The 25,133-nt window shown below is 40.4% G+C and overlaps 1 protein-coding gene across 1 annotated transcript in view; it reads left to right on the top strand.

Moving 5' to 3' along the window:
* The window catches only part of GUCY2C (guanylate cyclase 2C), a 48,733-nt gene extending 25,438 nt beyond the window's left edge, over positions 1-23,295 (top strand). The window contains exons 14-27 of the mRNA XM_075499132.1: positions 132-203; positions 1,164-1,268; positions 2,518-2,604; positions 7,963-8,095; positions 9,926-10,063; positions 13,696-13,784; positions 14,514-14,605; positions 16,223-16,381; positions 17,862-18,054; positions 18,446-18,620; positions 19,558-19,656; positions 20,414-20,508; positions 21,153-21,229; positions 22,807-23,295. Coding sequence (XP_075355247.1) covers positions 132-203; positions 1,164-1,268; positions 2,518-2,604; positions 7,963-8,095; positions 9,926-10,063; positions 13,696-13,784; positions 14,514-14,605; positions 16,223-16,381; positions 17,862-18,054; positions 18,446-18,620; positions 19,558-19,656; positions 20,414-20,508; positions 21,153-21,229; positions 22,807-22,981 — 1,689 coding nt within the window. The 3' untranslated portion in view covers positions 22,982-23,295. The remainder of the gene's footprint in view (positions 1-131; positions 204-1,163; positions 1,269-2,517; positions 2,605-7,962; positions 8,096-9,925; positions 10,064-13,695; positions 13,785-14,513; positions 14,606-16,222; positions 16,382-17,861; positions 18,055-18,445; positions 18,621-19,557; positions 19,657-20,413; positions 20,509-21,152; positions 21,230-22,806) is intronic.
* The last annotated feature ends 1,838 nt before the right edge of the window (positions 23,296-25,133 follow it).

Raw genomic sequence — 25,133 nt, 5'->3', positions numbered from 1 at the left:
AAACTCCAACAGCGAAACAGTAGGCAGGTGTTTCTGAACTATTTCTTTGTATGGAGATTTATTGGAAAAGAAGGATGAATTGCTGTTGTACTAAACCTATGACTTTTTTCCCACTGTTATTTTTTCTTCAGGTGGTGATCCTAAAGGATCTCAAAAACAGTGATGGTAATTTCTCAGAGAAGCAAAAAGTAGAACTGAACAAGGTAAGTGTTGCACATAGCAACTGGGCACTGCAGGGTGGGTTGGAGCCTATGAGTGAAGTCATTGCTTTCCACTGTCAACCCCAACAGCCATACGCTGTTCATGTTTGTGAGGTGGATGGGTAATGAGTTCCTCAAAGGATATTGCTTGATGAACTTTCTTTTTGTGTGAGTGATCTCATCACCAGTTCAGAGTCTGAATTGTATGCCAGTGAAGCTGAGGATGAATGAAGTAATTCACGCTCTGTCATATGGCCTTGCTAAATACATTTTTATAGCTGATGCTAAAAGGCAATGCACTTTTGGCTCATATCATGCTAAATCATTAGTAGCGGAATGTTGTAGTTAAATCTTATTATTGAATGCCAAGTGCAGCTCTTTGAATATAAGTAACTGTCTGCTGACTTGTGCATGCAGACTCTTCCAACATGAGAGATGAATTTGGCTGCAGTACTGCATCTTTTTTGAATGAATGGTTTTCCTTTTTACACAACACAGCTATACTGTGAATTCAATAAGCTCTAAAAATACCTCAAAGTAAACTACAGTTGTCTATATAAATGGACAAAGTCCATAATAGCATGCAGCATCATTAAATTTTTATTACTTGCTTGTTTACTGACTGATTCACAACATTCTGTGACTCATAATGGCTGTTCTGGTCATCTGGGAGGTTTGAGTATGGAGGCAATAATGGAGACCATAGTGGGCTCTGGATTTAACTTGCAGCATCCAACAGCAGCCACTCTTATCTCCCTAATCCAGAAGGCTCTGGAATGACAAATGTCTTCAAGTACTTCATTCAGTGCCTTAGTACAGACTGGTTTAAAGTCTGTACTAAAGGAAACTCATATGTCTTATCAGGGCCTGAGATAAAAAGCCACGTCGCACAAGTATCCTTGACCTGTGTTTCTGTACTAACAATGATTGCTTTTAAAAATAGATGCAATGTTTCTGCTCTAGCTCCTACAGATTGATTATTACAACCTGACCAAGTTCTATGGCACTGTGAAGATAGACACCATGATCTTTGGGGTGACTGAGTACTGCGAAAGAGGTTCTCTGCGGGTAAAGAATTTTGCAGGTCTCCTTCCACCCCCAAATTATCAAATTTCAAAGTAAGAAAAAAATCCCCATCTCTATGTCAATGGCCCTCATGCAGCAGCCATGGACTGAGCAAGTGTGGTGGCAGGTTTCTGACTCCAGGTGCCCTCTCCCTTGCTGGGTTCTCTCCCGCCTTCCCCAGGTGCTGCTGCAGCTGCCATCAGTTTGATGGTTCTCAGCAGCCAGAGGATGAGGTGAGGTGCAAGCAAGGAAAAGTACAGGCAGAGCTCTGCCCAGGCAACAGCAACAGCCAGTATTTGTATTGTGTCCCCTATTGGGAGCGTATAGGATATAACTTTTTCTTTATTTTCCAAGCTGTAGCTGTTGTCTCTACTGATGCCCTTGTGGACCTCACAGTGACCCCAGAGTGTGAAAGGAGAGAGAGAAGAATATATTCCATATTAATAAGTGACAAACATTTTGAGGCTGGAATATGGCAAATCCTGTGCTGTAAGGGACAACAGCCCTTCATTTCTGTTTATAAAAAGAAATGGTAAATTGATGCCTGGCAAGAGTTATGGAAAGACTTATGGTTTATTACTACCAATATTATTTCATTGCTAATCATGAAGTAATGGCAGCATCAGCTGTTCTGCAGGCACACACTGTCTCTGCTTCTGAGTTCATACAAAGACTCTCATCAGTAGCAGTGGTCTCTGGAACAAACACACAGCAAGGCAGCAAAACAACAGCTCTCTCGTTCTTTTCTTGTAAACTGGCATACTCATGGAGGTTTACTTTTAGCAATGGAAATCATAGTGGCTGGAAGAACTGTAAATGACTAGCACTTTAAGATAAAGGAACCGTCTACTTTGAACTTATGAGGCCATGAGTAAATAGGTAGGAAATGGACTGTGAGCACAAACCACAGAAATTCCTTTCCCTTCTTCTTGCACACCTTGCCCATTTCTATCTCAGCTATTTTGCTTTACGAAAGACTCCGCTTTAAAAGCAAATTCACTATTTACCTTTAATTACACCAAAACCTCTTTTCTGGAGTCCTCTGTTTTCTAGCGCTGTGTAAACCTAAAATATATTTCATGTTCCCTGTTTTCTGAGTCAACTCCTGCTCTAGTGCATGTACTCCCTATAAAAAATGAAGGGTTACCTCTTTCAGTCGCTGGTTGAAAGGCTGTGTGATTTAGATACTCATATCTCATCTTCTCCTTTTTCCCTGATGCAGTTTAGAACCACTCTTTTCTTCTCTTCACAGGATGTTTTAAATGATAAAATCTCCTACCCTGACGGCACATTCATGGACTGGGAATTTAAAATCTCCGTCATGTACGATATTGCCAAGGTAAGCGGGCTGCTGACAGTGCACTTTTAATCAACCTGTCCTGTCTTGCAAAATGGATCCTCTGGAGAAGGGTAGCTCTCAGGATCTTCTCCTTTCCTTGCTAGAGGATGTATGCCTTTCCACTCTTTCCTCCTCTGGGGATAGGTATATGAGGCAGGAGGAGCCAGTAGCTCTCAAACTGAAGGGGGAAATGGGAGCCACAGCTGGCTTTATAAATAAACAAATAAAGTATGCCCCAAAGAAATGTGACCCAAAGATCAGAGGGTTACAACCTGTTGACCAGTGGCTCTGATTAGTAGGGCCTGTGCAGTCACAAGACCGGCAAAACAGACTGCTCTCTGGCCTCAGGTAATGCACATAAAGGAAAACTGTGGTTTTTCAAAATGATGGAATTATTCCAATTTGTATCCAGAGACAGGATAAACTTTTTCTAAATAAACTGTTTATTTTGCATCCTGATTTTCTCACTCACTAGAGTGAGAAACTAGAAACTAGAGCTATCAATTTCAGGTAGTTCGAGAGGGAAGAAATTCATTCTGTACAGAAACCAAGACTGGTTTTCAGTAGCTTTCAATAGATCTTCACATTTTAGGTCCTTGTGGTAGGAAGACTCAATATGAACGGTAAAGGAAATTCTATTCTACATTACAGACTTGTGTCTGTTTAGCTGGTAGTTAAGGAACCTTTATAATTCACAGGTATAATAATTCATTATACCTCTGCAGGTAATGTAGAGAATTACCTCTGCCTTTTTGCTAGTGCTCAACTGCTCTCCTCTTCATATTGCTGGTTTGCAGTTGGACAGTCCTCCCATTTCCCTACATGCATCAGTTCAGATTTGGTCTCCACAATGAATGACTCCACTGTGTCTGTTCTGAAGAGATATTGAAAATCTTGCTCTTTATTAAACTCCCCTTAATCCAAATTGTCACAGTTTGTTGGCCTTGTTAATGACTTTCAAGTTCAGTTAACGTTCAGCATTAAGTTTAATTTTAAATAGCAGCAGTGGAGTTTCCCTTCCTCCTTATAGCATATCAAAAAACACGGTATTTTTTAACCCTTTGCAGTTCACCTTCAGATGTTTCCTAAGAAAACAGGGATTAGTACTGGCTCTGTTTACAAGAAGGAGAGAGAAATCCCAGTCCCTCTGAAGGGAGTGACCAAATGCCCAGTGACTGCACTGGGACCAGGACTTCACAACCAGTCTTTCACTGCACCGTTGGTAATGGGAATGGGACACGTAGTCTGAGGATGGGCAGCACACCACATCTGTTCTGTGCAATGACTCCTGAGCATTATTAGCCATGTTAGTAGAGGTGGTTCACAAAATCTTCCTGAAAACTTGTGTGTACCTAGGTATAGTACCGCCTAGTAGATGAGGGGAAGGCTGTGGATGTTGTCTATCTAGACTTCAGTAAAGCCTTTGACACAGTTTCCCACAGCATTCTCCTGGAGAATCTGGCTGCTCATGGCTTGGACGGGTGTACTCTTTGCTGGGTAAAGAACTGACTGGATGGCTGGGCCCAAAGAGTTGTGGTGGATGGAGTTAAATCCAGTTGGCAGCTGGTCACAAGTGGTGTTCCCCAGGGCTCTGTGTTGGGGCCAGTTCTGTTTAATATCTTTATCAATGATCTGGACGAAGGGATCGAGTGCACCCAGAGTAAGTTTGCAGATGACACCAAGTTGCGTGGGAGTGTTGATCTGCTTGAGGCAAGGAAGGCTCTGCAGAGGGACCTGGACAGGCTGGATCGATGGGCTGAGGTCAATTGTATGAGGTTTAACAAGGCCAAGTGCCAGGTCCTGCACTTGGGCCACAGCAACCCCATGCAATGCTACAGGCTTGGGGAAGAGTGGCTGGAAAGCTGCCAGGAGGAAAAGGACCTGGGGGTGTTGGTTGACAGCTGCCTGAATATGAGCCAGCAGTGTGCCCAGGTGGCCAAGAAAGCCAATGGCATCCTGGCTTGTATCAAAAATAGCGTGGCCAGCAGGAGTAGGGAAGTGATTGTCCCCCTGTACTCGGCACTGGTGAGGCCGCACCTCAAATACTGTGTTCAGTTTTGGGCCCCTCGCTACAAGAGGGACATTGAGGTGCTGGAGCGCGTCCAGAGAAGGGCAACAAAGCTGGTGAAGGGTCTGGAGCAGAAGTCTGATGAGGAGCAGCTGAGGGAACTGGGGTTGTTTAGGCTGGAGAAAAGGAGGCTGAGGGGAGACCTTATGGCTCTCTACAACTACCTGAAAGGAGGTTGTAGAGAGGTGGGGGTCGGTCTCTTCTCCCAGGTAACAAGTGATAGGATGAGAGGAAATGGCCTCAAGTTGCGCCAGGGGAGGTTTAGACTGGATATTAGGAAATTTTACTTCACTGAAAGGGTTATCAAGCATTGGAACAGGCTGCCCAGTGAAGTGGTTGAGTTGCCATCCCTGGAGGTATTTAAAAGACGTTTGGATGAGGTGCTTAGGGACATGGTGTAGTGGTGGTCTTGGTAGTGTTAGGTTTACGGTTGGACTCGATGATCTTAAAGGTCTTTTCCAACCTATAAGATTCTGTGATTCTGTGATATCAGGAAACTTACTGTCATTTGGATGATCTGCCAGCGTCTCCTACTCCTTGACCTGATGTTGCGGTGGAGCCTCTGGGACCCAGACATTTCCATGAACTTCTTGTATTGCTTTTCCCAAACCACAGCTTCCCAACCTCGAGGCATCCTGTCTATTTTCACTTGAATGGCTTCTTGCTTTACATAAGTCACTTCATAGTCCTTCAGCTCCAGTTCCTCTCATCCCAGCATCTGCCCTTTTCAAGCCCAGCCCCAGCTCTCCAGGCTGTTAAAATCCCTATAACCAGCTCCTGCAGTTCCTTTGCCTTCCTTTTGATATGCTCCTCCCTCTCCACACCACCACTTTCCTACACTCTGCTTTTACCGTTGCCCAAACAGTCTTTGTACTTCGCCTACTCTTCATCTGGCACAGAAGCTGCTGCATCAGTGTTTCTGAAAAGAGAAGATTGTATCATTTCTATTCCCTGGTACAGCTAGTCAAGCAGTGACTATTCCTAGAGCATGCCTTAATCCACTAGAGGAGGTGGGGTAGGCAAAGGGGAAGCCCTAAATCTGCTCCATTTACTTTTTTGTTTCCCCCTTTTTTTTTTTTCTTTTCTATCTTTGCTGGCTCTAGGTCTGATGGCACCACCTGTAGCTACATGGTTTTGGCTACGTGTGACCAAAGAGCTCTTATGAAAGGTCTGCTACAAAGGAATTGCAGTAATAAAGCCTTGCAGTTATTAGTGCATACACTGTTGTAGCAACACTATTAAATAAAGGGCTGCTGCAGGATATTGTGCAAGGGATTGTACTATTCTTGCACTGTGTCAGGAAAAGGGTTCTCAGTCAGAACTAAAGCTTCAGAGCTTCAGAGCAGAGGTTACAAGAATGCCTCAAGGATTTAGGAGTACTGCACTGAAAGTCACTATAAATTTTGAAAATCACATTGTGGGTTCTTAATAGGTTCTGTGTTTTCTGGTAGTGCATACGATAGTTGGAAGGAAAGAGGAAAATTTTATCAAGCACATCTCTAAGACTTCTGCCTCCAGAAATTGTTAACAAGAAAGCCTTGGTATAAGGAAATAAAAATTACCTTTGCCTGCCATTTGATGCTGAAACTGATTAGGAATTCTGCTGTAGCAATGGGTATATTTCCTGGCTGATGAAAGCAGGTGCTGGAAGAAGGCGCAGCTGGAGGAAATAGGACCAAAAGCAGGCAAAACATCCTGGATAGTGTCATCAGGGCTGCCTGATAAAAGCTGCTTAATCAAGAAATGTGTTCCTTGGATATAGCGTGCACACAGTCTCTGTAAATTTTAGCATGGTCTAGATAGGTCCAGGACAACCAGTCCAACAACATTCTCCAGGGATTGCATCTCTTGCAGGCTGCTTGTGTCTCAGACATACATGTACTGTGCCCAAAACACAGCTCATGTCTCAGTGATCTCTTGTAGCATTTGCTGGTCTGTTCTCAAATACGGGTACCAAAGGAGAGAAAACCCAGCATGTCATACAGTGTATTCGTGACCACATGAGCTATGTCTTAATTAAAGTCTATCTGATTAAAGTCTATCTACCAGTTATCATACAAGAGGATGAGCTATACATGTAGGAGTCTAAGTGGAAGACCATTCAGAGAAGAAACTAAACAGATAGGATGTAACTGTTCTGGCTTCCGCAGAATATAGATTATGCTTCATATATGGAGCTACAGAAAAGAGGACTATAGGAAGAAAACCAACCAGCAGTAGGCTATAAGTAGGTGTGAGCTTAAGTAGTTCAGACGAGAGAGATGAAACAGAATAAATAATAGCAAGAGGGTGCAAATTAGCATACCTACTCCCTTCTTCAGTTTACGCCCACTTACTAATGTTCTTTTCCTGCTATGCCTCCGTGCTGGCCCCTTCTCATGTATTGCACCATATTCGAGTGTCTTAGACTAAATGAGATAAATTCAGAGTGATGAGTAAAAAGGGGCAAACGACACACCTTTGTATGCCTGTGTGTGTTGTGAGTCAGGAGTCTGAATCTCAGGAAATATAGCTGAAATTGCATAGGCCAGTCCTCACGGTGCCCACTTCTGAGTTTAGCTCATGGATAGCTGATATGTATTGACTAGTACAGAGAAAACCATAATCAGTCAGGTCAGAAGAGACCTTCATGATTGTCTAATCTGATCCCCTGCCTTATATAAGCCTTAGTGCATCATTTAACACTCTCTGCATTGACTCCTCTTTAGTCCTCTGCTTTGCAGAAGAGGATCTGCTGCAATGTTTCTGAATGAAGTCTCTGGTGTATGGTAATCTTCAAAGATGATACCGACATAAAGAGCAATACACCTATGGTGTCCATTGGATGCACATATAGTTGGAAGCACTTTTTTTATGTGACATTCCAACAAATCTGTACTAAATTTACCAAAAAAGCATTTATTGCAAATGAAATCAAAACTTCTGTGGGAAGAAATAAATTTTCCTAAATGCTTAATTGTGTTCTAATCTTATCAAAACCCAAGATGCTATGTCAGACTTTTGTTAACTAAGAGGAAGGATGGTCTTCCGTGACATGATCCTTCTAATGATCCATCTCCTCATTTCTTAACATTGACTGTTCCTGTCATCTTGGAAAGTCTCCTCTGTAAAAAAATATTTGTTTCCCTCCATGACAGGGAATTGTGATTTATGCATATCCATTGCTGATGAAGGCCATTTAATTACTTGAACAGATATTACACTAATACTTCACATTCTTGTTGAGTCTGGTAACAGCTGAGCGTCTCACATGTAGCCTTGCTTTCTTCCTCTTTTATTATCAACCACAGGGGATGTCTTACCTGCACTCAAGCAAAACTGAAGTCCATGGTCGACTCAAATCCACAAACTGTGTAGTAGACAATCGCATGGTAGTGAAGATCACGGATTTTGGCTGTAATTCAATTCTGCCTCCAAGGAAAGGTAAAAACAGTACCCAATTGGACTCTTCTTCATGATTTCCAGCCCAATGGAATTCTCTTATATTCATAGTCCAGTAGGACATAATTACATCTTGTACACTGTACAAAACATACAATATGATTTTGTTTCATGTAGCAGCCATGATACAAATGATATCTGAAAACACTGTCTTAAGTAACACAGTGAAAGAGAATTATTAGCAGGTAGAGAAAGAAATTAGGTAAGTGTAGGTGAGAAGGAAAGGAAAGATGAATTTTCAACTTATAGTTTAGAAAACAGAGATTTCACTTGTGGCTGAAATGCAAGAAACATTTTCAGCATCCAAGGCCTTCATGCAAACAGTGGTATTCAGCAGTAATGCTGAACTTGTGTGAAGAAAAAAAGGAGTTAAGTACCACATGATCTTGTCATTATCAGATGCATGTGTTACCACAGTGCTCTGTGATTTAATTTAAACATTAACAGTTGTGACTCTGATCACCCTTAAAAAATCTGTAATGATATGCAATGCTAACCTTAATGTTTTTCATTCCTTAGGTCGGAATCTAGAAATATGTGTTCAATCAGATTGGAATAATTTTAACAGCTTTTCTTTACATTCTCTATTCATCTCATAGGACATTTCTGTAAAATAGAGCACTCCTGTCTACTCATCTTTTCCTTCTTACTTGATCTTGAGGGAAAAGACGAGCCCATCTGAAATTATGTCATCTGCATCTGTATAGTAGAGCTTGGGGTGTAATAAGCACAGCACTGTGCCATAACTGTAGTATCTGATCTGAGAAGAAACTGTGGTTGCAACTGGGTTGAGAGAAAATTTTTACATTCAGACACAAACATGCTCAAGGATAGCAATGAGAACATAAAAAAGAGTAAGAAAAGTGCACTGAATGTAAATGCCCTACTAATTCTTCATTTTACAAATTTCATATTTAAATTTATATTATTATTACATTGTAATGTATTTCTCTTCTTTCATTGCTCATAAGATAAATGCTTTGACAAGCAGCCTCAAAATTTCTGGCTACTAGATTTCTTTCCTTGAAGAAAACTTACTGTTTCACAAGAGATCTACAGATTCATTGTGGCTGGATGTTGCAGCCTGATATCGTAACACTGTCTTCAGGGTCACTGTGTTCAGGTCACTGAAACATCACCAGCATGTCATAACAAACTATCATACCATGGCAGCATTCTGGTTTTGAGGTACAATGGTGCTTGTTGCACTAGAAACACAGATTAATAACTTCTGTAGAAAGAAGGTGGTTATGAGCAGGTAATATTATGTCAGGCTCAAAAGCACTTGAGAATTATTTCAATAGATTCATGATATCAAGGCCGCTGGGAAATATTACAGTCTTCTCATCTGACATCTTGTACAACAAACTCCATGCATCTAGCTCAATAATTTATGGCTCAGCTTTTTTTTTATAGCACTGGCATTCCTTGGTCTTATACAGATGCATGGGCTATTTCTAAGAAGCCCATGAAAGGTAGCTAAGAAAAGCAAGTTCATTGCCAACAACATAACTTTTCTGGAGGTGTGAGGGTCTGCATCTACAGTGGAAAATAGTAGGGTCAGCAAATCCCAGACAATTGAATAGTACCACATCAGAGTTAGATAAACATCTAACCTGTATTGATGTCAGCTTCTCAAGAAAAATGCTAAAGTAGGAAATAAAGAGTACCAGTGGGCTCTGGGTTTGATATGGAAAGTGTAAAAGGAAATGGCCCTATAGCCAATGGATGCTCTGAGAAGGATCACCCTTTTTCAATGACTTCTCTCCCTTCCCCCTTTACCTTGTCCCCCATTGTCATCTGGATCTTCAGACCTGTGGACAGCTCCTGAGCATCTCCGTCATGCTGGTGTATCTCAGAAGGGTGACGTGTACAGCTACGGGATCATTGCCCAAGAAATCATCCTGCGCAGGGAGACCTTCTACACTGGACACTGCCGGGACAACAAAGGTAAATCCACAAATTTCTCCTCCATTGCAGCCTTCTGGGATGGTGCAGCTGTAACTGGCCCATTCTCCACGTTTTGTGAAAGGCACTGTCTCTGACAGCTGCTTGAACTGCTGCTTCTTCCACTGTATGATGAATGAAGAGCCTGTTTGAAGGATCTCACTGTTGGGGCAAGTGTCCTTATTCTTTCTGTAAATAAAGTTTGCGTTGAGTTTTCTTGCCCTTTCTCCTCCCTCCTCACCTTGGCCACAGCATTACAGAAGTTAACATTATACAATGCTGTCCAGACTTACTGTAATATTTAAAGACCACAAAGGTTTTTCTATTATGAGTTGTGCACAACATATAATTCTTCACTCATGTTAGGCATCATAAATCAGCAATATCAACACAGAACAACAAAAATTCAGCAGTATGGCACAAGAACAGTTGGCATTTAAAAACTGGCAATTCAGACTTTATTTAAGCCTGTCAAAATTAACTTCAGTCATTTAACTTCTGTCAGAAAAAGCATCTCCTCCTGTAGTACATCCATTAAACCCCATTTTGTGCATTTTGTGACATTATTTTTGAGTGGATAACAGCCCAGTCAATCCCAGTTCCCAGAATCCAGGCATCATTATATATTAGAACTGACATAAAAGCATGTGTGGGTTTGGGATTTTCCTAGTGGCAGTTACCAACAACAAGTTTAGACATTGCCTTTACCTCTGAGTCATTCTGATAGATCTGCCTGATTTGTTAAAACATTTACAGCAGCAGCTGGACAGCCTAATAGCTCTTTTCCTGAGTTACATTTGAGAATAACTTCTGGGGCACCTTCATCATCCTACATTATCACAAATCTATGTTCATATTTGGGGAAATGCAGTGTTTCACATCACCAACTCTTTAATATAAATGTAGGCCTAAAAGAGATTAGAAATGCCTGTTCCCCTTCAAGCAAACTCTTCCGGACTCCATGCTTAAGGTAAGGTAGAGAAAATAAAAGTCTTTCTATTCCTTTTTCTTGGGAAGAGGCAGGCACAATCCTCAGGAATGCAAGGATTTTACAAATATCACCAAAATAGATGGAGAAAGGAAAGAACAATGCTCTTCCTTGCTCATTTTGACTTGCAAAGCAAATCCATAGCAAACTACATTCTTTTAACTGTTTGTTCAGCAGTTACAGTCTTTCTGTGTTACGTTAATGGTTGTTAAGTTAGCGTCAGACACAGTGTTTCTGGGCTTTTCTGAGATGTGGTGGCATCCTCACTGCTGTGTTTGACCCTGGCTGTCATAGTCACAATCTGGTTCCTTGCTTTAACTTCGACGTGTTTCTTAACACTGCATTTTGTCATTTTAGAAAGACTGTCCCTTTCAAATAGTATTAGTTTAATCCATCCAACTGAAAGAATTTTTAGCACCTCTAGGTGCTGTTGCTGGAGATGGTCACATATCAGCATGTTTAGTAAGACAGCGATAAACTTACTGGGCCTGAAGCCTGTTTGGTAAGTCTGGATTCAGTGTAACTTAAAAAAAAACCTGCTTTGTAAACTTCAGTTGAAATTTTAAGTTTTCCATTCAGTGCGGAGATTGTTTTATCCCCAAAGTTTTTTCCTTAAAAGCATTACTAAATGTCTAAGCTATATATTGCTGATCTAATGGCTTCTGGTATTCCTGATTTTTGATTATGCAATTTGAGTAAATGTGTTCAGCCTAGTTTCCGCAGTTGATCAAATTTCATGTAACAGAAAGGAATGAGTGTTATTCTATATTGCTGAAGTGGCTTCTCATTTAAATGTCTGGTTTCATTCATTAGCCAAGATGAGGTGGACCATAGTTATTCAAACACCTTTGAATTTTGTTTGTGGCATCATCTAACTTTGGAAGAGTAGCTCAAACTTGGGGTGACCATTAATTTACAAATATCTAAGATAAAAAGAGGGAAAAGAATACCAAATTAGAGTCAATGGTAATGGGTAAAGAAATGTCCCTGTTGCATGTTAGATTCATTTGGTTTTTAAGTCTCCTGCAGAAAGTCTTTCAATGGTTAGGCTATCAGAAGTTAATCTCTGCAAGTTAGAAGACATGATATTGATATTTCAGGACAACTGATATAACCGCTTCTCCAGGGCTTCATTGGTAGCAGCAAGGACTGTGTTCAGATTTTAAAAGAGTTGTTTAAAAAACCCTGTACCTAGCCTCCATCCACCAACTTAGAAAAATTAAACTCAACTTCCAGGTACTCAGTGAGCCAATTTTCTCAACCTGCAAATATGTATCAATCAACTTAAGATACAATAATATTGCTACTAACAAGAGAAAAGAAGTCCCACAAAGACAAGCATACAGAACTGTATTTCTAATGTATAGAAGTAACTAGGTCATAGTCCTCTTCACTGACTTCTCCATGAGACAGCTATTAGGCCAGCTGGTTGCTCCACTCTCCTGCAGAAACACCTCATTCACTGCTCAAGACTGTGAAATCTTGTCACGTACCAACGCTCAATTCAAGCTGCCTCCTTGTTCCACTACTTTCTGCCACTGGCTAATTGCAGTGTTGCTAATAGTTGCTGTTACTTCTGCTCTCAGGTGTGTGCGCAGCGTGGAAATCCAACACATTCCTCTTGCATACTTGAGAGTTACACAGATTCTTCTGTCTCTTAGCCCACAGAAGACTTCTTGGCAGTCTCTCCACTCCATAGCATTTGGGAGACTCAAGTCTCCTGCTCCTTCTCTAGTCTGTAATTTCTGTACCACAAAGCTGGAAGCTACTGCATCTTTTTGGGGTGATCAGGCACACTGGGCATGCTTAGGCATCCCTAGCTGCTCTAGACTTGCACATACCATCACGATTACAAACCTTCCTCATCTCATTATATGCTTCCTTCAGTAAAATTGTCTCCCAAATGTAATCAGACGTTATTAATAAATGTGTTTCACGCTTGTTCACGGATCCCTTTTAGTTTCTCTTTCTCTCTCCCAGAAGTAAAAAATTGCTTCTCTTTTTTAACTCCCTCCCTCTGGAACTCTTGAGGTCTGGAGGAGAAGGACACAGAGAGATATTTTTGCTTTAGCTCTCACTTACTATGCTTAAATTGAGTTGTTCAAATGCAGCCTGCATTCTGATATGTTCAGAATCCAAATAACTTCCATAGAATGGATTTAATGAATAAGAGTACAAATGAGCTCACAAATGCAATGTTTTTAAACCATATACATTAATAGCCTAGTTTTAAGGAAGCTGAGCATCTGCAGGATGATTTGAACTGCTCTCATGAGAGTTGTATGTCTCCATACTTTTGATCAAGTCGCAATGGGCTTTTCACATTGTTTTTTACTATAGCTATACTTCATGCTGAGAGGCACACCTAACGTTCATTTGGGAAGATGCCATAACCATGTCTACCGTGACCAATAAATACTCATGTACATTCCTATTCATTTTGCTTTCAGGGCCCTTCAAGCCAGCCTGTTTTGATCTTGTGCCATATATTTAGAAAAGCTCCAAAGTTGAAATTCACATCAAAATAAGGGAACTGTCTTCAAGGCTTCCATTTGTACAGTAACTCCTAACATCATAGGATGCTATCCACAAGGAATGTCCTTCTTATGTTTTTTGCTTAAAACTTTGCATCTGTTTCCTGTGTTAGAGAAACTTTACAGAGTTGAGAGTGGCAAAGGAGTGAAGCCTTTCCGACCAGACCTGGCCTTGGAAACAGTGGGAGAAAGAGAGATGGAAGTAAGCTAATAATTAACTAAGCCATTTTCTGGGTGAAGGGCAGAAGTCCTGGCCAAACTAGAGCTCATGATCATGGGAGGATGAAAGCTATGCACATTTTATGCCAAATGCCCTAACCTCATGGGAAAAAACGGTATTCTGTAGTTGTTACCAGTGAAATGAAATACAGCTCATGAAAATTATTTCACTGGAAAGAAATGGACGCTTATATGATGCCACTCTTCTGACCTATTTTAGATATCTTTAAGATGGGATGAATCACTCCTCAAATATACCTCTCTCCACTGATTATATAGCCCCTAAGGCTTCTTGCTCAGGTGAAAATGTCTGTATTGTAGACGTCCACATATTCAGCAATGCACCCCATTCTTTTTGGCTGAATCACCAGTTTCAGAAAAATCCCAAACTCAGGATATTGGAAATATAATTACCACAGCATTTATGTCAATAACTGTATCTGGCACCAGCTGCAGCACTGGATCCATTTACTTGCCTTTCATTTATATATTGCAAATTCAAGTTAAGATCATGTCACTAGTCACCACAGAGTTAAGTTTAAGATGCCTGCAATAAGTGTCCTAACCATAGATTCAAAACAGTTAGTCACACATTTTAATATGTTGCCAGTCAAGAGTAACCGGAAATTCCCTAATGAACTAGTGCTGTTTAGCACCATTATCCTTCTATATCCATTACTCAGGTGGACTTTCCTTAAATTTTTCTTTGAAGGTGTATACACTAGTGAAGAGCTGCTGGGAGGAAGATCCAGAGAAAAGGCCTGACTTTAAGAAAATTGAGAGTACTCTGGCTAAAATATTCAGGTGAGCAGCAGGGGCTCTGTTTTTTAAGATGCTCCAAACTCCTCCTAAGTGTTAGAAAGCTTGTATTTTTCAGTGCATAAGCTGATGTGATTATGATTCAGTTAGTGGAAACACTGAGTGTCTTCACTTAGATTCTCTTTTATTCTTTGGCAGAAAAGTAGGCAAGCACGTGCGTATGTATACGTACATGTGTGTACATAAGCATCTATGCATGTATTAGCTGAGTGAGGGTAAGACGATCACCATACCTCAAATTGGTACATTGTGAAAGTAGCAAGCTGGATAATTAGAGATTTAAACCATTCAAGTAATTCACCCCCTGTCTCTAGTCAAGAGTTGGATAGTGACTCATGTTGTCTAAGTTTCGGGAAATGAATACACATAAATGTTTGGAGGATGATTTGAAAGTTTGGATGAGCTGGGTTGTGCCATAAATGAGTTTGGATGGTCCCAAATTAAGCTGACTAGAAGTGTTGGGTTGTAAATCACCAGAAGTATTAATTACAGGGGTTTTTTGGTATAAAGTTGTGGGATAATAAGGGCCACAGCTGGATAAACCCTGTGGGGTTATACAGGCCTTTCACCCGGTCAATGCTGCATTGTTCCTACAGAGTTTGGTCTGAATTAATTATTTTGATGTCCAAACAGTGAGCTTTTAATCACTTCTCTTGGGAAATTGCTCACCAGTTTTTAAAGCTCTCCTCATCAACAAACCCCAACGGTACCGGCATCATTTTACACTTTACATGGGCAGAAGGACAACTGCACTATGCATAACTGAATGTATCAGTTGAATAATCTTACTGCAGCTGAATAGAAAGACATCCTGGTTTAGCTCCTAAGCCTCCATCCTACAAAAGCAAAGAGGTTGCCTCTTGCCACATGCAACATGGTGTTCTCCCTCACAGGGGGTCTAAGATGGTGCATCCCTGACATAAAGATTTGTTTAAAGTAAGAGTGGTTTTAAAGACCAGTTGGGTACAATACTAATCCCAACTCTTCCAGTCAGCCTGGCCCCATCTACTTTCAGACTGCTTTGGCGAGTGCAGGCTGCCCAGACAAACAGGGGTTATGAGTGGCTCATGTTACCCTACTTCTGCTTCCAGGAGGTAGTAGGCTGGAGTCTGCAGGATCTTGTGAGTAAAACTAGCCCAGGGGCTGCTAACTGTTCCATTGAATTGTTCTGTCTTCTACACAGGCAGCCCCAAATTGTCTTAATCCTTCTGGCTGAAGTTCCCATCTAAACATTATATGCAATTTTCTACCTACTATCTTTAGCTTCCTCTCAGGATTCGAGCTTGTCAGTTACTTTTTACAAATGAATGGTCATGGATTACCCAAGGTAACCTGGAGTTGACAATATTAGAAGGGCTAGGTGATTTAAGGGTGCTTTAAGAATTACCAGCTCCAAGTGACAAGTGTGGATCACAGACTTTCAATTCATATACATAAGCCCTCCAAGCAAGAAAAAGAATGATACACTTGAGGCACTTTGCATTCTAACTACATGGAAGTCAAACACTGGAGAAGTTTTCCATTGCTTCTTTTTTGCCTCTCTCAACAATGTGCTTTCATCAACCTTTCTTGTTGGCTCCTGTGTATTTCTGTTATTTGCAGTAACTGCCATGGCCAGACCAATGAAAGCTACATGGATACCCTGATCCGGCGTCTACAGCTGTATTCCCGGAACCTGGAGCACCTGGTGGAGGAAAGGACAGAGCTATACAAAGCAGAGCGAGACAGAGCAGACAGGCTTAATTTCATGTTACTTCCAAGGTAACTGGCTGGGAGGATTTTCACTGGCATTTTATTTACATATATCACCTGATTCTTGGAGAGTGGGGGTTGGGCTTAATATTAATCTTCTATTTCCTTCCCCTCCAATCTGATCCTGCTAAGGAGGAAAGAAGGAGAAGCTGTCCCTGAGGTCTCCACCCTATGGTGGAGTTTCATGCCAAGATGGTACTGGGACCCATTATCTTCCCCAGCCTCTCTTCATGCACAGGATCCCTCTTTCCAGCACACCTCTTTTTCACTGCCTTCCTGGGAACACATAGATCTACAGATCCACATCACAGAGCTCTGTTCTGCTCCAGCACCTTGCTAAGTTGTAGGAGTGTCTCCAGCTGGAGAGCAGGAGTGCAGTCCAACTTCAGGCTGGGGTTTAGCAATGCAACAGGGGCTGAGATGGGCTGGGCCATACTGGGTGAGACTGGGCTAGACGGATGCTTCAGAGTATGGTATAGGACAAGTATTATTGGTATTATAATCATAGAAACATAGAATCATAAAGTTTGGAAAAGACCTCTAAAATCATCTAGTCCAACTGTCAACCCAACACCTCCATGGCTACTAAACCATATCCCATACCATAATATTGGTAATACCAGTAATTTTGGTACTGCATACGTTTGGAATAGTAAAACTATCCTGCTATGTTATTACTAGTTTCAAGGGTATTTAAGTAGTCAGGGTATTGATTTTATGACTCATTTAAAAAAAAAAGTGTCTGGTCAATCCAGTTTTGGGGCAAATTTGAAATGATCTGGCTGTGTAGACCGTGCGACAAGGAATCCGTGTTTCCTTCCATTCTTTGTTGCTCCTACCACTCTATTATTGTCTCATTGTAGATGGAACACAGCATTGTGCAACACCTATAATTTTCTGGGTCTCTTTCAGTTATCTCTTCTAATATCTCCACTAGGAACAGATATTTTCAAGAAAATGAAGGTTCCTCTGAATAGATATTGACTGTCATGGTACTGAATTTTTGTTCCATAAAATTATCAGACTATGAGATCTCATCTGAAATCAGGATGAGGTGATGTAATTATCAGGATGAAATTACTTCTCCACTGGGGAAACAGAAAAATATGTCTGTTCTTACTTATTGTGTGGGCAGAATGTAGGTCTACATGTCAGAAGTTTCAGAATTTCAGTTTTAAATTTGACTCAATATCCCTATTTCTGACCTTAGCCAAGAAGCTCAGTTTCTTGTGCCTCAGTTTCCTCATGGCTATTAACACACTTGGATTTTGTAAGGCTGTAGCGCGTTAATTAACATTATAAAGTGCTTTGAGGTCCCTAGCTGAAAGGCATTATGGGCATCTAAAATGCGATTACAGTGGCAGTTTTCAGCAAACTATTTGATGTTTCCTACACAGAAAACAATGATGTGGTTGGGTTGCATGAAAAAATACCTTTAGTATTAAACACAGACTACTCATCTGTCTTCCTGCCTTCTCTATTTCCGCAGGCCAGTAGTAAAGTCTTTGAAGGAGACTGGCCTGGTAGAGCCAGAGCTATTTGAAGAAGTCACTATCTACTTCAGTGACATCGTTGGCTTCACTACACTCTGCAAATACAGTACCCCTATGGAGGTGGTAGATATGCTGAATGACATCTACAAGAACTTTGACCACATTCTTGACCATCATGATGTTTACAAGGTGATTAGCTCCGCACTTTTGCTCAGTTAACAACCAGGGGGGACACAAATCAAATTGGATGATGTGGTGGATTTGGGAATCTGCCTTCTAAGCAAAGGCAAAAGAGAGAAAAAATGGTCAAGATTACCTCATTTCAATATACTTTCAGTGTGCCTGCTTATACTAAATTTTCTATACTAGGTGGTCAAGGATTCATTAACTGGAATGCTGGGTACAGTTATAAACACTCATATACCAAAAAGGTGTCAGCTACCTTACATTAATCAATCTGGCTGTCCAGGGAAGAAATGTTTAATCATGAACAAGAGGATCTGATAAAACCTTTCTGCTTTTAACTAAATATGTATTTTGCTATGTCTGCAGGTAGTGAGTTCTAATTTTGTTTCCACAGGTAGAGACCATTGGTGATGCTTACATGGTGGCGAGTGGTTTACCAAAGAGGAATGGCAACCGGCATGCAGTAGACATCTCCATGATGGCTCTGGACATCCTCAGCTTCATGGGGTCTTTTGAACTGAGACATCTTCCGGGTCTGCCTGTTTGGATTCGCATTGGAATTCACTCTGGTACACAGTAGTGCTAGATCAACAACGACCATTTTGTTGCCTTGTTTTTGAACAGAATAGACATCCATAGAAGATCTGGTAGTACATCATACGCAACTGCTCCCCTCATGAAGAATCAGGTTGAAAACAATGTACCTGGAGGAAGAGCAACAGAAATAAATAAGCCACTGGTTTGCTCCCCTGTAGTGACATATCCCATACCCATTCATTCATAGCTTAAGTCAGTAGCTAGGAAGAGCAACTGCCATTGTTCCTGGTATGATTAAGCCAGTTGTTTCAAATAAGCCTTTGCAGATCTCTCCTTCCTGACCAAAGTGGAGATCAGCCATGGCCAGATACGCTTGTGTAGCCACAAAATGCAGGCCTGTATTTTATGCTTTTGGAGGCAAAAGTTCTGACAAGCCTATGTGGGAATTCATGTTTTAATTAATCCATAAAAATAATTTTTCTCAAAGGGGAACTGCAGATAGCTCAAGCAGATAGCTCCCAAGTACTTTGGGAAATTTTATCTTTTTATTTTTGTTTGTTTCAACAACCACCTGAACACCAGCTGTCAGGGGAGGAACATATTCATGAAAGCGACTGAGGCACTGGGAAACCCTTTGAGGCACCACTATGCACCCCTCCATAATGAAGCTTATTTTCTTTTCCCCTTGCTTCCAAAACTGACAGTTAGTAACTGTGGTTTTTCTGCACAAAAACTGTGTTTAAATACAATTAATACTGTGCAGCCACATCCTTTTATGCTCTTATTGGATTATGCAAGATGAACAGAGCTAGGCTTGGTTTGGAGTGGAAGGGGAGACCACCAGATACTTTGGGAAGTGAGGTACAGAGTATAGGTGAGGACACAGAGCTCTGGCAGGTACTGCACTGCTCTTCCAAAAAAATAGTGTCTTGATCCACCTTTTTTTCATTCTCTGCATCCCATTTCTAGGTCCATGTGCGGCTGGCGTGGTTGGAATAAAAATGCCTCGTTACTGTTTGTTTGGAGATACAGTGAACACAGCTTCGCGGATGGAATCCACAGGCTTGCGTAAGGATTTAATTTTGGCTGTCAGTGTAACAGGACCAAAGGCTATTGGTTAGTTTGTGACTGAAGTGTGTGTTTTCAGCTGAGAACAACTTATTATCAGCTCGCAGAAGTTTTAAAGATTAAGAAGCCTTATTTGTTTTGATTACCAATTGTTTCACTGTCCTGCTGGGCAATGAAGAATTGTTCCTTGTTCATGCTTCAGGGCTGGTAACGGGGAGTACGTAGGCTGGTTTGCTGGCCGAGTTCCTCTGGAAGATATGATACTTATGTGTCTGGGATTTAATTTTACTCTATGAATGGTAGATTTTAGTTTGACCTAGAATTGTATTATAGCTCTGTTGTGTAAATATGCTGACTGTATATTTTAAGTTGAAGCAATTATGTCTTCATATATATGGGGAACTCTGCCAAGAGTCAGTTTGTCTTCCTTCTGCCCAGTGTCTTCACATGACTGTTCTCTGTATAGGACACTCCCAATTATGCTTTTCCCTTTTGGCATCTAAATACTACAGATACCACAGTCAGCTGTATGTCAGATCAATGGCTGTACCAGCTATTCCTCCCTACATACAATGCTATGTAGTGGAGTCAGATTTTTCATATGGCAGTGTAATTGATTCTCATTTAATTTGACTCTCAGAATTTATGTTGATAATAATTGGAGGAGCTTCTGCTATAGCACCAGTTTTCACATACACTTAATATGATTATGTGGTACATTTCCAGATTGAGCTTTCATTGTGTCTTTATTTTTTAGCTTTAAGGATTCATCTAAGTGGTTCCACTATTAACATCCTGAAAAGAACCGACTGCCAATTCCAGTATGAAGTGAGAGGAGAAACATATTTGAAGGTAACCTTTACCATGCGCATGCATGAACACAGAGAAGAGGGATAGTATAAAAGTATTATATAGCTGAGAGTACCCCACAACTTAATTAGCAGCTGGGGAACAAGGGTTACAGATCAATTGGTATCACAGTCTCTAGTGGTTGAAGACACTTCTTTAAAGACAATGCAGGCAATGAAGAGCTCCCTAAGTCATAAATTAAAGCAATATAAAGATGTGGAGAATAAATGAAACATACCATTTGTAACAGAAAATTGTGGAGTGAATTAATCTGATGGAAGGGAAGCTGAATCTATTGTTAATTTGCTCATGGTCCGATATCTGACTGTCTATCTACCAATCCATTTATTTCAGTCTATTACACTTGGCAGTTGTCTGTACTTGGGAGCTGACGGCAGGCAGCACAGCTCCCTCTCCCATGGCATGTGTTTTAGGTCATGGAACAAGGGAGCAGGTGTGCAGCTGCATCTCCCCCATTATTATTCTCACACCTGATTTTTAATCCTTTGCTGTGAGCATCAGTTACTGAAAACAAGCGAAGGCAAACATGGCAGTGTGCAATACAGTATTATTTAAGTAAATGAACTACAGGAAATTGCTTTCTAATCCATAAATTGTGCTTTCTCTTCTTTGTCATACGTATTTAGGGCAGAGGAACAGAGATTACCTACTGGTTGACGGGTACTGAGGACAAGAAATACAATCTCCCAACACCTCCTTCTGTGTAAGATGGTCTTTATATGTGAAAAGGGAAGAGAAATTCCCAGTCTTTGTGCTTTAGCCTTCACTGTTCCTTCCTGGCACTTGTTGTGGGTTTTTTATACCACTCAACTTGCCTCCAGTAGTTAGAGGCTTAACATGTGCATATAAACATGTGTAAATATTCATGACATGGGACCATGCGTGTGCTGAAAGTTATTTCTATATATAAGTGCTTAACAGGTTCATTTCCTTGAAAGGGAAATAAGACTTACAGGACAAGTTGCTGAGAGTTGGTAAGTGCAAGAGATGTACAGAAAAATGAAAAACATTAATATTCCCAAAATTTTAGTCCTAATGGCACCTGTGAGTGACAATACAGTGAGAGGATAACTGCAACTGAATGTGCGGCTCTCTGTAATACCATGTTATGCCTGTGAGCTCTTGTGGGGGAGTTTGTACAAAGAATGAAACTTGAGAATTTCAAGCAGTATTCTGCTAGAAGAGGCGGACAAAGTTACCATAGTACTGCACAGGCATAAAGTCTTTAAAAATTGAACAAAAGCCTACTTTCTAATACATAAGAGATAAGTCATCAAGAAAAAAATATGAGGTTGTTGTCCTGGAACTGAGCTATCATTTTGCTTTAGTACTGAATAAAATACAGTAATAGCGGAAGTGTTGTTTTTGAGAAACTATGCAAAATTGAAGTCAGGATAACTGGTTGCGCTTATTTCATGTGTATTTTGCATATGAGTACTGCATTATTTCCTGCAGACTCACTAAATGTGGAAGTTGCTCACTTTCTGCTCTAAACTCCTGTGTACAGTTGCTCTTTACTAAGTGGGAATTTGCTGCCATCTGCTTTGAAATCACAGTGTTTCAGTACAACTTGAAGCAATTATATAAAGTACAAGTGTTTGTCTCTGGGCTGAGCAGGAAATTACTCTTTTGTAAACTCAGAACTCCTTTTTTGAATCAATATGATCAATTGAGACTATCAGAATTATCGAATTGGCAATTCTTCTGGAATTCAACTACTGAAAGTACCTCTTGAGCTGGATTACTGTGGTCAGTGATGTTTTTGTTTTCACTTCCTCATATAGGCTGTGACTGATAAAATTGCCCCTTAAAATTGTCATATGTGGGGTATTCCAGCAAAAGCCAGACACACTGCAGAAATTTATGAAAAGGTGGCAGCTCTGTTACTGAAGGCCCCTTGAAGTTGAAGAGTGGAAGCACTGGCACCAGTAATAGTGTTGAAAGCTAGAACCTATTTTGATTTGGAGTTAATCTAATTCATGTAATTCACATTCTTTTCATGCAAATAGTGCTGAAATTTTGTTAAGGTCGATAATGACACAGCTACAGACCTCCTGTGCAGAGATAGTGAGTCGTACTGTCTGGAAAAATCACATGTAAATCCTGAATTCTATTCCCAAATCCAGAACCTGAATTTGGTTCTGCCCACACTTTCTATCAGTAGTGTGTGAATGTCATGAAGATAAACTAGAATGGAAATGTTTAAAAACACTGGAGATCTGAGGATCACTAAAAACATGTGAATCACTGTGAATATTTTTTCCATCCTGTCACTTTCAGGGAGAATCAGCAGCGGTTACAAGATGACTTAGCAGAGATGATAACAAATATTCTTCAGAAAAGGGAAAAAGAAGGGTTCAAGACACGGGAGCTTTCACGGGTAGCTAGCTACCGATCAGGTACCCTGGAATACCTGCAACTGGCCAGCACACGGAATTCTGCCACATATCTTTAAAACTGGATGTCTAATGTGACTCAAAAAGCTGCAGCAACTCTCTGGAGTACTTCATGTGAAGGCTGTAGGTTTACAATCTCAGCTAGAGGAGAAAGAAAATACCTTCTGAAGCATCCTTTCTACCATCCGACCTGCTATCAGTAAATCAAACCTCTCTTCACTGTAACATTGAAATTGTCGTATGACTTCAGCAGGACGATGCAGCCTGATTTGAGGTAAATGAAAATATCTGCACTTCAGTCTGGAAAATAGTTTTTTTGGGTTTGGTTAGTTTTTTAAATAGGATAGCCTGTTCAATAATCCACTTCTGAAAATATTCACAGCAAAGTCTTAATTTGTCATGATTTTTAAATGTTGTGTTTAATTTGTAATTCTTATTTGAAGAAAGATTTGCTGTAATATATTTGAAAATAACATTAAACATATCATACGTAAATCCTGGATATGTTGCCATTTTGCTTCTTCTGTTGTTTTCCCCTGTGTCTCACATGTTTTGTTTAATCAAGTTTACTTTGTTCAAGAGACAACACTTCTGTAATTTACCTTGGGAGATTACTCCAGAAGTTGTATGGTTTCTAAAGCTTATCTGAATCTCTTGGGTCTGCAAAATGAAACTGGAAATCCTGCAAAAACACACTTTCATATCTTTTCTCCACTTCTGCTTCTGTCCCCAAACCAGAAGTGCAACAGAAATGAAGGAAACAAACTTATCTGAATTTCTTAAACCTCAGAAACTTTCAATTCAACTTTTGCATGAAGTTGAAATTTCACAACCAGGCAGAACTCAAGTTTTACTGAAATGACTCACTCATTAACTGACACCATGACATTTATAAACAGCTTTTAAAAGCAACCAAAGCACAGGTGATGCATGTAAAAGAAAATCAGCATTCACATGAAGAAATTAGCAACTAGTGAGTGAAATTTTTGCAAAGGCCTCTTGTGCACTGGTGGCTTTCAAAGCAGAGCTACTTCTTTCACCATTGTCAAATATTGGTCAGTATTCAAACCATAAAACTTGGTGCAAAATCATTCTTTTATGAACAACATTTTTATCCAAATAAACAACATTAAAATGTTAAAAAAGAGCAAGCCAGTTGCCTGTGTTTTTTATCAACCTAAACTGGGTTTGTAAGAACACACACACACAAAAAGAAGAACCTAGGCATAAATAGACAGATCTGAAGTGCAAAGATTTCTGGAAAAATTAAATCAGAAGGTGCTGTAGGGCTTATACTCTTGCCTAATGAATGCAAATTCCTAGACCCAGGAACACCATATACACAGAAATAGCAGATAGCAGGTAACCAACAGCCACAGCTTTCAGATTATATGTAACCAATCTTAAACTTGGACTGGCACTAATACCATATCATTACTTCTTCGGTCTGTGTCCTAAGGGAAGTGTTCATTGGGATAAGGATAGAAAAAATGTCTGGTATTCTAAAACTGGTATGTATTAAAAAGACTACCAGTACAGTAAAAAAGTATAAAGTCTGCTATTTCCTGCCCCGTGGTGCCAATCAAGATGCTTCGTCTCTATGTCTACATTCTTGGGTACAACTGCTGTGCTTCTTGGCACCTCTGGATTATTCTGGTTGCTGTATCTGATATGCTCAGCAAGCGTAGCTGTAATGCAGTGACAAGCGCTGGACTCCTCAAGCCTGAAGAAGCCCACTACTACTACTATCTTAAGCAGAGTTGCTCTGATCTTTGAAGTGACGTAAGTCTATTTTTAAAGAGGAGTTTTATGGGTTCTGTCCTTGACACCTCTAAGATACAAATTATTTTAGAGCAAGTATCTGCTGACACTGATGGAGACAATTAATTTAAACAGTGTTTAGTTTTCAGTAGCCCTTCTCTTTCCTGCATTCTTCAGATCATAAATTTCATATAATTCTTTGAAGATAAATCGTTACCTTAGCAAAGAGTTGCTGGACCCATCTTCTGGTAGGTTTGTTTTCTACATGGTTCTGTTCCTGCACATATCTGTCACCCATACATCACAATAAAATCAATTTTGACTACCTTTTTAAAAATTTGCTCCTGGTTTCTGGTTTGAATCTGTCTTAAATTCAATGTCTTACCATTACATTTTGTTACAAAATGTTAGATCAAAGAGCACTCTACCATCAGAAATCTGTCACTGAAG

The sequence above is a fragment of the Mycteria americana genome, chromosome 1, assembly GCF_035582795.1.
Source record: "Mycteria americana isolate JAX WOST 10 ecotype Jacksonville Zoo and Gardens chromosome 1, USCA_MyAme_1.0, whole genome shotgun sequence".
Taxonomy (NCBI): Eukaryota; Metazoa; Chordata; class Aves; order Ciconiiformes; family Ciconiidae; genus Mycteria; species Mycteria americana.
Note: the sequence above shows the minus strand (reverse complement) of the source record. Positions and strands in the feature narration are given on the sequence as shown.